Source organism: Notechis scutatus, chromosome Z, assembly GCF_049901735.1.
Source record: "Notechis scutatus isolate UNSWTSFEM ecotype Mainland chromosome Z, rNotScu1.2, whole genome shotgun sequence".
Lineage (NCBI taxonomy): Eukaryota > Metazoa > Chordata > Lepidosauria > Squamata > Elapidae > Notechis > Notechis scutatus.
In genome coordinates this window covers 80,424,210-80,438,741 of record NC_142025.1, presented here as the reverse complement: position 1 = coordinate 80,438,741, position 14,532 = coordinate 80,424,210, and the positions used below count along the sequence as shown (strand labels likewise).

At 37.5% G+C, this 14,532-nt stretch overlaps 1 protein-coding gene across 10 annotated transcripts in view; it reads left to right on the top strand.

The window, feature by feature from the left end:
* FHOD3 (formin homology 2 domain containing 3) overlaps positions 1 to 14,532 on the top strand; it is a 268,815-nt gene that overhangs the window by 185,041 nt on the left and 69,242 nt on the right. For all 10 annotated transcript variants that reach the window (XM_026678282.2, XM_087946239.1, XM_026678281.2 and 7 more), the window contains 2 exons: positions 3,949 to 4,245; positions 9,140 to 10,041. In XM_026678282.2, coding sequence (XP_026534067.1) covers positions 3,949 to 4,245; positions 9,140 to 10,041 — 1,199 coding nt within the window. The remainder of the gene's footprint in view (positions 1 to 3,948; positions 4,246 to 9,139; positions 10,042 to 14,532) is intronic.

Sequence of the window (14,532 nt, the reverse complement as noted above, 5' to 3'; positions counted from 1 at the left end):
TCTGGACATTATTCATTACTTTAAAAACAAGGATGGCTAAATTCCTGATAAAATATTGGAAAAAAATTTCACATGATGTTCATAATATCAAACACCTTTCTACATTGTTAGAATTCCTTCATGTGATCTGGGAAAAACAAAGAACAGAAGTGAGGCATACTCTTGGCAATGAAATATTTTTAATGGAAAATCTGAGAAAGTTCAAAATGAATAGCCAAATTTTATCACAATATGAAAAGAAGTACTTTCTCAATATGTAGCAGAGCCAATATTTGACATATTATAACTTTCATAAAATAATAGACTGATTTTTTTTCTACTTGTTCTGAAATTTCTTGCACATTGAACCAAAGAGGCAGAGATTTCTTAGAATGCTACCTAGTTGTCAATAATCTTATTCATTTTCAGTAAATCATGTTATAGAGATATCAACAGACTCCTTACAAGTGCAGTATTTTAATCCTTAGCCACGTTCAAACTTCGATTTGCAATGCTATCCATATTTTAATAACTATTATTACCTCCTATATCTACATAAATACAAACATACCATCCTTATTTTCTCATTATGAAATGAGAAGATCTAGATATTATCTAACTTTGTTAGATAATACCTAAGGATTTGACAAGCACATTTTTGTCAGCAAAGAAATTATCAGTGGTTTCTGATTCCAATAGTGTCCACTAAAAGTAGCAGGTAAACACATTTGGATAATATTTCAGAACAGCAAACAAATCAGTCTCATCTGAATACAGTGGCAACTTGATTCAAACACTAGCATTGTTGGGGAATGTCTATGGAGATTCTCAGTCATCCAGGTCATGGTTGTCACAAAGGTGCTTTTTCAAGAGGCAACTAGACTTTCTGGTTTTTCTTTTTCTCCTCGTTGGGTAAGCAAGTTATTTGTGTCTGATCTAGTGACAATGATTCTCTCCTAGTGTTTTATTTATGAGTATCTTTGTAAAGCTGCACATCTCTTAAATGAAACCTCTATATTAAACAACCCCTTACTTTCTTTAAATAAGTAATTTTTTTTTATTTCTATAATAGAGTTAAATTATCCTCAGGAAACTCTCCTCAGCAAACAATTCTCTGCAGTATCCATTTTAATACTGCATTCATTGTACAGATTTGAGATCTGGAGGATCTTAAAGAGAAGGCTAAAAGAGTTTTATTTTGTTAAGTGTTGATATCTGAATTACACGTTGTTAATATATACATTTCCTTATAATGTCTTAAAAGTCTTTAAAACCTGGCTGTTACCGAGCCTGGGACACTGAATGTGCCAAAGGTACTGTTTCCTAGCTATATTGCTAATAGGCCGATTATCTTACTCTTGTATATTTTGAGTTGGATATTTTAATATTTTTACTGGTTTTACTGTTCTAAACATTTTTTAAAAAAATAATTGTAATATATTTCCGAACTGTAAGCCGCCCCGAGTCATTGACTGAAATGGGCAATCATAGAACTTAAACAAATAAATACATTTTCCGTAGTTATCACTTTTGCAGAGTTATCTGTACATTCCCATAGTTGTGAGTGGTTTTACTAAATATCTTTCAGTGCCTTTTAGGGTTTTTAGAGTATAGCATTTAGGGTTTTTAGAGTATACCAGTTTGTACCAACATCCAAGGCCAGGTACCCTGAAAAAGAATGTGGATTACCCCAAGCATTGCAGAGTTCTCAAAACACTTTGGCAAGTTAAAATTGACTGAACATGGACTGATCATGGGGGAAAAGCTGGGATGAGGTAAAATCTTTCTGTATCTTTTAAGCATAGGAAACCCGGAGCTAGTCTGTTTACTGCAGGTAACATTTTTTTAGTAAAAGAACCTTTTGCTTCAAGTAAATGGAGTTGAGGGTCTTTGGAGCAGATCTGACAGTCACATTTCCAAGTTATGCTTTCTGTCACAGTAATCAAATTGTATGTTTGTGAGTATGTTGTGGGCGTCAGATGAATAATAAATCACTACTGTTTTCAATAATAGACCAAATACAATTCCAGTTTGTCCTTTATTATTACCCCCTTTTGCCTTTCTTCCTGTATATTGATTTATTTTCAACTACTGTATTCCTCACCAATGTACTAATTGGATACAGAGTAGTTACTCTTCCAACTTTGAAAGAATATAGTTTTGATAAAGGATACTTCCCCTTTATCTCCTCTAATGACATATATCAAGAAGGATAATTATTATGGTTTACTAAAATGAAATCTTAGAGATAATATAATCTTTGTAGACTAAAACATTTAAAAGTAATAGGAAAACTCTCATTAGAGACTAGATTGAATAATGAATAAGTGATAAGTCTCCATGGCTTTTTAGTATCAACTCAAATTTCTTTTTAGCAATACAAATATCAGAGCTTTGGCAACATGACCCTGTACCAATTTTGAGAATTTAATACTTCATTGTTTAGAACAACCAAAAGGAATTATTTCGATAATTTGTAGGTTATTGCAATCAGATATAGGACACATACCATATGGTTTAAAGGAAACTTGGAATATTTGGCAATGCCATACATGAGATAAATTGGCAGACATTACGGAAACTGGGTGGATTCCCTTCAGTGCAAAAACTGCAGTAGAAAATTATATATCATTGACACTTGATTCCTATTAGATGAGCACTTATATATCAAAATTATTGTTCCAAATATTGCAGAGGTGTCAGAAAAAACCAGATTTTTTTTTTCATTTGTAGTGGTCATGCGATAAAGTCAGGTTTACTGCACTTATTTACAGGACTAAATCATAAAGTTAAATATGCTGAATTTATTATTTATTTAATCTTAGCAGCCAAAAATAATAGCTTTGCTTGGGAAATTTTTAGGTAACATAACAATTGAGTTGTAATAACAAGACCTCTTCAGTAGGCACATTAGGGGGGAGGGGAAATCACAAAGTTAAATTAATGAGTTCAGAGGGAGGAATTACAATTTTATCAAATTTGGATGAGTTTTATGATTTATCTCAATAGCAGTAGACTATAATCTGATATACTTCATGTACCAGATTAGGTTACATCTCTGCTCCATAACCTGCACTGGTTGCCAGCTTGTTTCTGGGTCCGATGTAAAGTGTTGGTTTAAACTTAAAAACCTTGTATCATGGGACCAAGATATATGAGGGATCATCTCCCTCATTTACATTAGTTTGCTCTATTAGATCTCACAGAGAAGGCATACAATGGATACCAGAGCTACTTTTAATAGTTCCTAGAAAACATGCTCTCTCTGCTGTGTTATCCACCTTATGGAACATCCTTCCTCCCCCCCCCTCCCCCCCAAATAAGACTGGCCCTATCAAAGTGTAATAGAGTCTGGTATTCTGAAAGATCCTTAAGACCTGATGATATAACCATAGAACTGGAGACTTCTGTAGGTATCTCCATTACTCATGCCATTTTTTATTCTCCTTTCAGCTATGATTTGATATTTATAATACTTATCACTGAGAATTTTCATATTAATATTGTTGTTTTTATATCTTTGTTTTTCGTCTATTATTGTGTGCCACCCAAAGTCACTGTAGATGAGATGAGTGGGTACATAAATTTAATCAATAAATTAATGCTCTCACTTTCTCTGTCCCTCCCCCCACCCCCTCTCTCTCTGAATTCCATATGTACAGTACCTACCTCTTTATTCTCATTGCAGTAGATCTTTGTATTTTCTCTATTGTTCTTTTTCTTTGGCTTTTTCTCTCTATATGTATCTTGGATTTATGTTAAAATACTTATCTGATATTGTTTGTTAAAAACTAATAAAATATATATTTAAAATATTAGGTACGTAGTAGCCATACCTTTGAGATAAAACATGTATAAATATAAACTTCAATGTATGATTAGTTTTTATTCATGTAAGCATTGGCAGGGCTCCAAATTATTGTTCTATAATTCTGTTAAGGAAATCTTTCTCCATTATTCTTTCACCAGTGAGTGCCAGTCAATTTGAATCTGAACCTGAACCTGAAGCCAAGGGAGAAACAAAATCAGAGCAGGAAGATGAGCCCAAGTTCAAGCAGGGAACAGAAACACTCAAAGCAGTAAAAGGTGCAGAGGTAGAAGTGGGTCGAGAGCCAGAGAAAGAAGAAGTTGCATTAAGTGAAAAAGAAAGGCAAAATGAAGATGTGAATGAAAAAGACAACTGCTCGGCATCCAGTCTCTCTTCAGCAAGCAGCACTTTAGAGAGGGAAGAACCAGAGCAAAAACTAAGCAATAAAGATAACGCTGGTAAATTTATTTTTTTATTTTATTTTTATTTTGTTTGTCAAACATGTACAAGATAACAAGTATAGGTATGAACATAAACATGAACAAAGGAAATAAATACAGATAAATAGGGACAGTAAGACAGGGATGGTAGGCACGCTGGTGCGCTTATGCACGCTCCCTTTAAGGACCTCTTAAGAATGGGGTGAGGTCCACGGTAGACAGTTTGAGGTTGAAGCTGTGAGGGGTTGAGGCTGTAACAATGGAGTCGGGTAGAGCATTCCAGGCATTGACCATTCTGTTGCTGAAGTCATATTTTCTGCAATTGAGTTTGAAGCTGTTTACCTTGAGTTTGTATCAATTGTTTGCCCGAGTATTATTGTGGTTGAAGCTGAATAAGTCATTGACAGGCAAGACTTTGTAGCAGACAATTTTGTGTACTATGCTTAGATTGGACAGCACAGTTTCAGATTGTCCAAGCTCAAAATTTCAAACCTGGAGGCATAGCAAATTCTACTGTGAGTAGAGGAGTGGAATATTCTTCTCAAGAAATACCTCTGAACCCACACACTCATGTTAATGTCTGATATACAGTGTGGGTTCCAGGCAGATGTATTGTATTCAAGAACTGGTCTGGCAAAGGTTTTGTATGCCCTAGTTAGCAAGTCAATGTTACCAGAGAAGAAGCTTCACAAAATAAGGTTAACAAATTTTAATGCCTTTTTGGCAATGCTATAGTGAGCTCTGAGGCTTAGATTGTTTGAGATGAGTACTCCTAGATCCTTGACAGAGTGAGGGTTGTCTATGACAGGGGTCCCCAACCACCGGGCCCCGGACCGGTACCGGTCCGTGGATCACTTTGTACCGGGCCGCAAAGAAATAAAAATAAAAAATAAAATAAAAATGGCGGCTTTCTTCACCTTCAGTGAATGCTGCTGGGATCAGGGATCAAGAACACAAAGGAGAGAAGGGGAGGGAGGAAGCAACCAAAGCCTGTCCTGCTCTCCGGCTCAGCGGCTTCGGTTTCCTCCCGCCTCGTTCCTCTCTCAGTCGCTCTCTCCCTCCTCCACCAGCCCAGGAAGAAACTGCTTCAAAGAAGCCGGCAGGATGGCTTCCTGTCGGCGCAGCTCCTCCGAAGCGCCCGTTCACCCCCACCCAGCCGCCCGTGGTTTAATCCAGTGCTCCGTTCTGCCTGCCTGCCTACCTTCGTTTCTGGTTGTTTTGGAGCAGCTTTGGCTGAGAATAATAACTATTCGCCTCTTTTTCTCAGCCGAAGCTGCTCGAAACAACCAGAAACCAAGGCAGGCAGGCAGAACGAGCACTGGATTGAACGCTGGGCAGCTGTGTGGGAGTGAACGGGCGCCGGAGGAGCTGCGCCGACAGGAAGCCACCCTGCTGGCTTCTTTGAAGCAGTTTCTTCCTGGGCTGGTGGAGGAGCGAGAGCGACTGAGAGAGGAACGAGGCAGACACCTGAGGGATGAGGCTGAGGGAGGAGGGAGACACCTGAGGGATGAGGCTGAGGAAGGCAGGGCCGAGAGGCAGGGCTTCTCAGCCGTCCTGCAAGGACTTGTCCTGAGCCGCGGAGACAGCCGTGGGCCACCACCGCCTAGCGCTCAGTTTTGAAGGCGCTCCTCAGCCAAGCGCAGTTCCTGAATCTGCAGCTGAAACCCTCTGTTTTAAATGTCCCAATAGAAGAGAATATCTGTCGCTCAGGGTTGCAATGAGGAGGCATTGGCGCTCCCTGAACTTGGTGGTTTGCTGGCAGACATTTTATTACCCAACTAGGTAACAACATCAGTAGGTTAAATAATATTATTCTTGTAGGAGAGCATTATATTTATTCACAGTTCTTAATCCAAATTGTATTAGATTAGTATCATAGGGCAGGAAGAGGGACCATGGGATCTTCTAGTCCAGTCTCCTGCTCAAGGCAGGAGACCTTACACCACCTCGGTCAAGTGGCTGACCAGTCTATTTTTATTACTACAGCTGCTGTCAAAACTTCTTTTATAAATGCAAAATAGAAATTCAGGAGTCTGTAAAATATTTCAGTTGTTTTCATCTTGCTACATGTTCAAGGATTAACCAAATAAGGTGATGTACTTTTCAAGGTTTTTTTTCCTCCAAATTCACATTGTGCTTCATGAAAGCCCAGCCTGACATGTGATTCATGACTGAAAGTCAAAGAAACTGGCTACTCTTACTCTATATTTGTCTATGTATCTTTATCATGTGTATGTGACTTTATTTTCATACTCAGCAACCTGCTGCTTATTATTGAACATCCTGATAATGGAGCAGAGGCCAATGCTTCCTTTGAATCCGTGCATAAGCAGAACTATTTCGGCATGGAAAGCTGAATTCATACCTGCACGAAGCTGCTTCTTTCTTATGACCAAAAGGAAAGAAAACTTACCTCTGTTTTGATTTTCCATGTTTTCATTGCATGTGAACCAAAAACAGAATTCATTTTAAATTTTAATTTTACTATCCAAAATTGAAAGTTGATTTTTAATTGGAACACTATTTTGAAAATCAAGCACTGTCAGCTGGGTGGGGAAGCCAAAACATTTTCTCACAAAACATAGTAACATAGTACTATCAAATCATGTCAAGAAACTGCATAGGTGCATCCATGTAAGTTACAAGAAGACAGAATCAACTTACTTCTTACTTTACAAATTTCTGGTCTGCACATAATTGGTCATTAATAAGTATATTAATACAAAACTAAATTCTGATTTATTATTTTCCTAGATGCATGCCATGGATAAACGTTTAGGCCCAGCACTTCATACATGAATATTTTTGCTCATATTCATTCCTGTACTCGTGAAAGCATGTATCTTATATAATACATTACCACATTTTGTTATTCTAAACATTGTGTGAGGGGATTCTATGATAATAGTTAAATCATTTATTGTTGTATGCAGCATTTATTCATTAGTAATATCCTTAATGAAGTTTTTAATAAAATACTGCATATTTATTTTGCCCTTAACGACTGTTTTCATTGGTATATTCTAAATTCACCATGTAACACTTCCATGAAAGAAAATAGGACAAAACTGGAATTCTAAAATTTTGCATGCAACTATATATACTTTATGCTATCTAATAATATGGAAGTTTGGAGCCCTGTTTTATATTATTTTGGCACCGTTTACCAGTCATATGCAGTTTGGGATGCATATTTGATTAAACTGGAAATTTTCAAGCAATCTTTCTGTTGCCAGTACTCGGTGGGCAAATTGCATTGTAATGACTTACTTAGATGATATAAAGGAGAGCATGAATGTGTTTTAACTGATTTGGTGCAGATATTTGCTTTAACTTGGCTTTCACTGAGCTGGGTTTTGTGCTGACAGATGCATACTCCATAAGTCCTGTCAGCCTCTTAAAACTATATTTGAGTTATGCTCAATGCAGTCAAAACAAAATGCTGAGATTTTGTTGAAAACTCATTAAAAATAAATTTTAAAAAAAGAAACAATAATATAGCAAAGCAAAAATATTAATCAATAAAATATAATTCTAGATTTTCTACCTTCTCATAAGTAATTGCCAAGCTACTTCTGACTGAAGTCAAAGAGAATTTATGGAAGGCCTGGTGTAATTTCTAACAATGAAAACAAGGGCTTCACTTGCTTTAGGATCAAAGCTATTTTCTTCACTTAATTGTTTTTTTAAAAATGCATTATTAATTAGGTAATTAACTAGGAAAATTAATGATACAACCTTCCTGTTTCAAAAGAAAGTTGCTTAAAATAAAGGAGAGCAGTTTATTAAAAAAATGAGAACTTTTCATGCATTAATTTAAAAAAATTGATGAGGTTCATAGAAAAACAAGATACAGCTATTTTTAAATGTGTTTTAAAAGAGAGACATTTTAATGTATCTTAAATTAGAATTCCATCTGCACTGAATGAATTTGGAATGTACAGGTAGTCCTCGACTTAATAACAGTTAATTTAGTGACCGTTCAAAGTTACAACACCACTGAAAAAAGTGATGTTTTTTCACACTTATGACCATTGCAGTATCCCCATGGTCATATGATCAAAATTCAGACACTTGACAACTGACTCATATTTATGATGGTCACAGAACTACGCCACCACAGTTCTATAATGTAATAATATATTAATAATACATTACTGCTGAATAACTAGGAAAAATATACAATATAATGGAGTTATGCTTTATATCATACACAACAAAACATGTTAAATATTCTGTGAGAGGAAAGGGAATTCTACTTCATTCAAAAGCATACTAGCTCAGAAGTAGAATCCATGTTTTCTGCGTGTGTTCTGTTTAGGTGAAAACTGGAAAAGATCCTTAACTAAAAACTCTGAAAACCATTCCAAATCAGTGCACACATTGTATACAATTCTATTTAATGGATGCTTTGCTAAAGAAGAATTACTGATCATATGGAAGGTTAGGATAACTAATGTGAAGAAATTGTACTATCTATCTAATTAAAGCATAAAAATAATGAACACTAATATTAAAAATAATAGATAATGTTATATGAGTCATCTAAGTTTTATCTTCTGATACATTCCAAATTCATCACTGCAGATGGAATTCTAATCTCAGATACTAATGTGTTTATTTTATAAAATACATTTTAAAATAGATGTGTCTTGTTTTTCTATGAATCTCATTCATTTTTTAAACTAAAGCATGAAAAATTCTCATTCCTTTTAATAAGCTGCTCTTCTTTTTAAGCAACTTTCTTTTGAAACAGGAAGAACATCCCCTCACATATCCCCCATCCCCTTTTAGTAAATAGCGTTACAATTCAGTAATGTCATTTCTTACTTTCAAGTTCATTTCAGGATGAAACAATACTGGTTTGTATATATTCTCAGCAAATGTGTCTCATTACTATTCAATGTTTCAGGCCCATGTTTGCAATCCATACAAGATGATGATGATGATGTGAATGACCAATACAACAACATCCTCAACAATAAACGGTTCATGCTGGATATGCTGTATGCCCATAATAACTTGCCTTTTACCAAGGATGAAAGAGTTAAAGATTTGGAGGCAAAGATAGATATAAAGAAGGTGTTGAATGCAAGTGATGATACTGTTATCAGCCTACCTAGCAGGATTTCAGTTCTACAAACTAGTAAGCAGGCCAAAGATGAATGTATAAAAAAAATGGAAATTGGAAGTTTGGAAAATCAAGGCAATGTGAAGATCTTTGCAGAAAGATTCAACAGTGGTGATGTGGCCAAAATTTCTAATTTACCTGAAAATAATCTTAATGAAAAGATTTCTGAAAAAAAACCACTGCAAGTTAAAACAGAATCTGACTTTATTTGGGATCAACTCTTGGCTAGTCCAAGAAAATTGAAAATCAAAGATATGGATTTCACAGATTTAGGAGATGAGGATGATATTGACATATTGGATATACAGATCAGTCCTAGTGATTCCCTGGTTCCTCCTCCCCCACCTATACCTTCTGTTTTAGGTTTTCCTCCTCCACCCCCTCCATTGCTTTATAGATGTCCTCTTCCACCCCCACCTTCTGGTAATTTATTGGCTCCATGTCTGTCCAGCGCTCCTCAAGGTTTAGTGTCATCCCCACTTCCTAGAGATCAAGCAAACTTTATAAAAAAGAAGAAAACCATTCGTCTCTTTTGGAATGAGGTGAGGCCATTTGAATGGCAGTGCAAGAAAAACAGACATTGCAAAGGATTCCTGTGGTCAAAACTAGAGCCTATTAAAGTAGACACTGCCAAATTAGAACACCTCTTTGAAACTAAATCCAAGGATCTTCCTATCACAAAGGTACTGTTCTTTATATATCTTAATTTTATTCATATTATAGTAAAATTTATAAATAATTCAATAACTACTGGCATCAGATTTCCATATATAATAAATATTTTATTTTATAAAGTACAGGTAGTCTTCAACTTACGACCACAATTGACCCCAAAATTTCTGTTGCTAAGTAAGGCATTTGTTAAGTGAGTTATACCCCATTTGATGACCTTCCTTGCCACAGTTATTAAGTTAATCTGATTTCTCTACTGCCTTATCTTATTATTATTATTATCTTACCTTGTCAGAAAGTAGCAAAAAATGACCCTGTGGTTGTCATAAATATGACTCAGTTGCCAAGCATCTTAATTTTGATCATGTGACCATGGGGCTGTTGCACTAGTCTGTAACTGTGAAGAACAGTCATAAATGACTTTTTTCAGTGCTATTGTAACTTTGAATAATTACTACATAAAATGTTGTAAATTGAGGACTATGTACTGAGAATCAAGAAAATTGCCTAAATAAGTTTAAAATGTTACATGAAGTTCAAAACCATGTGTAAATACCAGATAAAAGATCTAAACTAGGACAAAGAGTTAGTTTCTTCCTCATTTTCTTTTTTATCACTAAAAATCTCTATGACTTAAAACAGGGATCCTATGGCCCACGGGACAGATATGGCCCCTCAAGGCAACGTATCCGGCCCGTGTGCAGTGGTGATTAAGCCCCACATCCCGCCCCACTCCTTCCAGCCACACCTTACATAGTGGCTGCGCCATCTGCATCGCCCCTCCTCCAGCCGTTGCCCTTATCTTCCAGCCTGCGGGGATCTGCTCACCGCACAGGTAAGGGCGAAGGGTGAGGTTAAGGTCTGTTCACCGCAAAGGTAAGGCTGAAGGGCACGGGTGGCAGAGGACAGCCAGCTGGCATAGGGCCGATGCCGGTGGCGCAGCCACGTGGTCCCTGGCCACTTCCAGCAGCTGCACTGCAGAGAGTCCAGGTGGAGATGCAGGCTGGGAGAGTGGGCTGAGCGCCATCAGCCTTACCTTCCAGCCCACAGGGCTTACAAATCTCACCGTGGCTGCCTGGAAATGTAAGGGCAATGGCAGGAGAGGAAGACAAGTTCTGTGCCCACTGTGCTCAGCAGGTGTGTGGGAACTGGAGAGCTGTGCAGGGACGGCTCACCCAAAAGAACAATGGCAGAGGCTTGCAACTTTTATCTGCTGACTGGCCTTTGGGTAAGGCCCCTCTTCCTCGTCTCCCTTTCCACACTGTCCTCTTTCTCCAAGCACCCGGACCAGGCCAGACAGCAATTCCCAGAGAGGCGCCCTGACCAAAGAGACTCAGACTGTATCCCACGGTTTGCCCACCGCATAAACTGCTCCCGCCCCTTTTAAAAGAGCCTCAACATCTTTTTTGTATCATGGTGACAAGGTCACATATTCTTGAAACTATGACTTTTGATGCAGCCAGGGGTGGGATTCTACCAGTTCGGTAGAACCGGTTGTTATGATTCTCCGTAGTTCAGAGAACCGATAAATCGGGCCTCTGGCTGTCCCCGCTCCTCTCCACCCATTTCTCCGCTGCCTGCCCATCAGTTTTTATCACACATGCGCGACATTGCACGCATGCACAACACTGCTGCGTGCAGTCTGCTCTTGCACGTCTGCCATTGCTGCCTGCTTTCTGATGTGTCCCTACCTTTACTGATCTCCCTGGGTGAGTGAGACTCTGCAAGCCCCAGTCGCCTTCCCCCTCCACTTGCCTTTTGCTGCTGCTGCTGGTCTCCTTCCCCCCCATTTGCCTTTTGCTGCCGCTGATTGCCTTCCCCCCACTTGCCTTTTGCCGCCGCCACTGGTCGCCTTCCCCACACACTTGCCTTCCGCCAAGGAACACGTGGAGAGGCTCGTACAGGCTCCGGCCAGATGAGCGGCTGCTTCTCACACCTGCTGCTGTTACTGGGAGAGCAAGAGAGTTTCCCAGTACAGTGGAAAGCTTCCAAGACCCTCTCCCATTAGAAACAGGTCCCTTCACACATAGGTGCTTGTCGTTTCCAGCTCTAGGGGACGGTGCTAATTTCCGTTACAAAGTTGAAGAGCCAGTACTTCCGAAGACATCTCCATGGTCATGTAACTGGCGTGACTAAACGCTGAAGATGTACGGAACACTGTTATCTTCCCACCAAAGTGGTCCCTATTTTTCTAGTTGCATTTTTACATGCTTTCGAACTGCTAGGTTGACAGAAGTTGGGACAAGTAATGGGAGCTCACTCCGTTACATGGTGCAAGGGAAATTTTGATAGTTAGGACTATTTTATTTTCATTGTGCTTGAAGGCAGATGCAAAGAATGAATTAAACATTCCACTTTCTCCCTGCTACCATTCACATCCCTTCACAGGTTCATCCCTGTGAACCTTGTTGCTTTTTTTTGTTGTTGTTTCTTGAAAGAAATTTTTTATTATTTTTGGCATTTGTTGCTTAGTTTATTCTGAGCCTTCGCTTTCCTAACTTTATCCTTGCAGGTTCATGCTATTTGCTGGTAGTCTGTTTCAGTTATATGTCTCTTTTTCCTTTAGTTATATGTCTCTCTATTTTGATACATTCCTTTAGGATTTTTTACTCCTTCAGGATTTCCATCCATGGAATTCTTCCTAAATTATCTCTTAGTTTGTTGATGCCAGCTCATATTAACTGAATTATGGTGTATATAGTAAGCCTTACAGTTGACATTCTTTTACGAAAAAAATCCCCAAATATCTACTTTCATCTATATAACTTTTTCTTATCTGTTTGCTATTCAGACATCCAATTCACATGCTCAGTGTTCAAACAGTTCTTACATATTCTTTTAAAATACAAATCTGATATCTGTATTAGAAACATAGGTTTTTTTTTTCTGTATAGAAACTTCTTAATAAGTACAACTCTGTCATGAATACCAAAACTGTATTTCAGCTATTTTGCACATAAAAGATCTCAGAATGTGCATTCTGGGGGAAAAAATATTCCGATGAATATAGAAAACAGTGACAGGATGAAAAAAAAATAGAAACATTTGATGGCACATATTAAGCTGTGAAAAGGAATTATGAAGTATTATGAGGATTACTGTAATTCAACAAAATTCTGACCATTTTATTTTTCATAATAAACTAATTCTGCCCATCCCCCTTTTTTAAAATAAAGACCAGGTTTCCTTTAAAATTTGGAATGTTGAAAACCATTCTTAAAGTATTTGCATTGTTTGCTGTTGATTATTTGCTATTTTTATTAATGAGATTTGCTCATTGTCTTAAACCTACGCAGCTTACAGTGGTCAGCGAAAATCAAATAATTAAAATAGTTAAATCCAAAACCTAATCCCCCAAATTGGGTACTGAAATAAAAGAGCTAAATTTTGTTTGATCTGTCTTTCCTTAGCTTTTTAATGCTAGGTTCTGTCATCTTGCACACCTCACCTCCAATGAACTACTATTCATTGCCTGTCAACCAGCCTCTCTAGCAGTATGTGGAATAATTATTTCAGTAGCATTTCAAAATTCTGTTACATTACCTATTAGCAATAAGTATCTTTTCCCAAAACTAAATTGGTTATTTCCTGAATGTGCCTGCCTTGAGAGTCTTAACAGTCCACAACAAAAGTCTGAATAATATGAAAAAAAATTCAATCTCCTAATGAGTCATATTAAAACCAATAATGATTAAAATCCCTGTCTTTAAACTTCATCAACATGCAAGGAGGGTGAGACATTAAAACCTTCCTTTAATTTCTCTATCACCAAACTTCCAGAAGCCCCTTAGAATACAGATCTCTTAAGCAATGGTAGCATTATTGTTTCTGAAAGTGGGCCCAGGAGCACAAAGCTGAGGAAGATTCCTTTAAAAATCCTCCAGCTCCTTCTGAATACAAATAGTTGGGCCTATCAACATCTGATTGAGTGTAAAGAAACCACCAGGAAATCTTGCTGATTTCCTAAAACATCACTTCTGATATTCAAAAAGAATGGCTTTTTCCCCGTAACCCTTGAGAAAATAAAGATATTTAATATTCTTCTTCTTCAAGAGGCCTGGGTGTGTTGGAGTATAATATTTATACGACCTGTCAGACTTCCACGTAACAAGTGACATGACCTTTATATTGGGGACAATTCAAATGCTAGTTGGGACATCCTGAGGCAGTCTTAGCATATTCATTTCAAAGCAATTATATCTAAACAATATTGGGCAGATAATTTTTGAATTACAACTATTATAGTGGCTCTAGAAATCAAATAAATAAATAAATGCAGCCTGCTCATCATGGTTGTAACTCATGATGATCATAAAGCAGGTGGGTCATGTGACTGACCTGATTTTAAGACCTCTTTTGCAGTGATCACTAAGTGAATTACTACAGTCACTAAGCAATTCCATGGTCCTTAAGCAAATGCCATAGCAAGGGGGTGTGATTTTCCTAAAAACCACATAAATGTAGGTTTTCAGCAAAATTGTCATAAAGCATAGTGGGACACC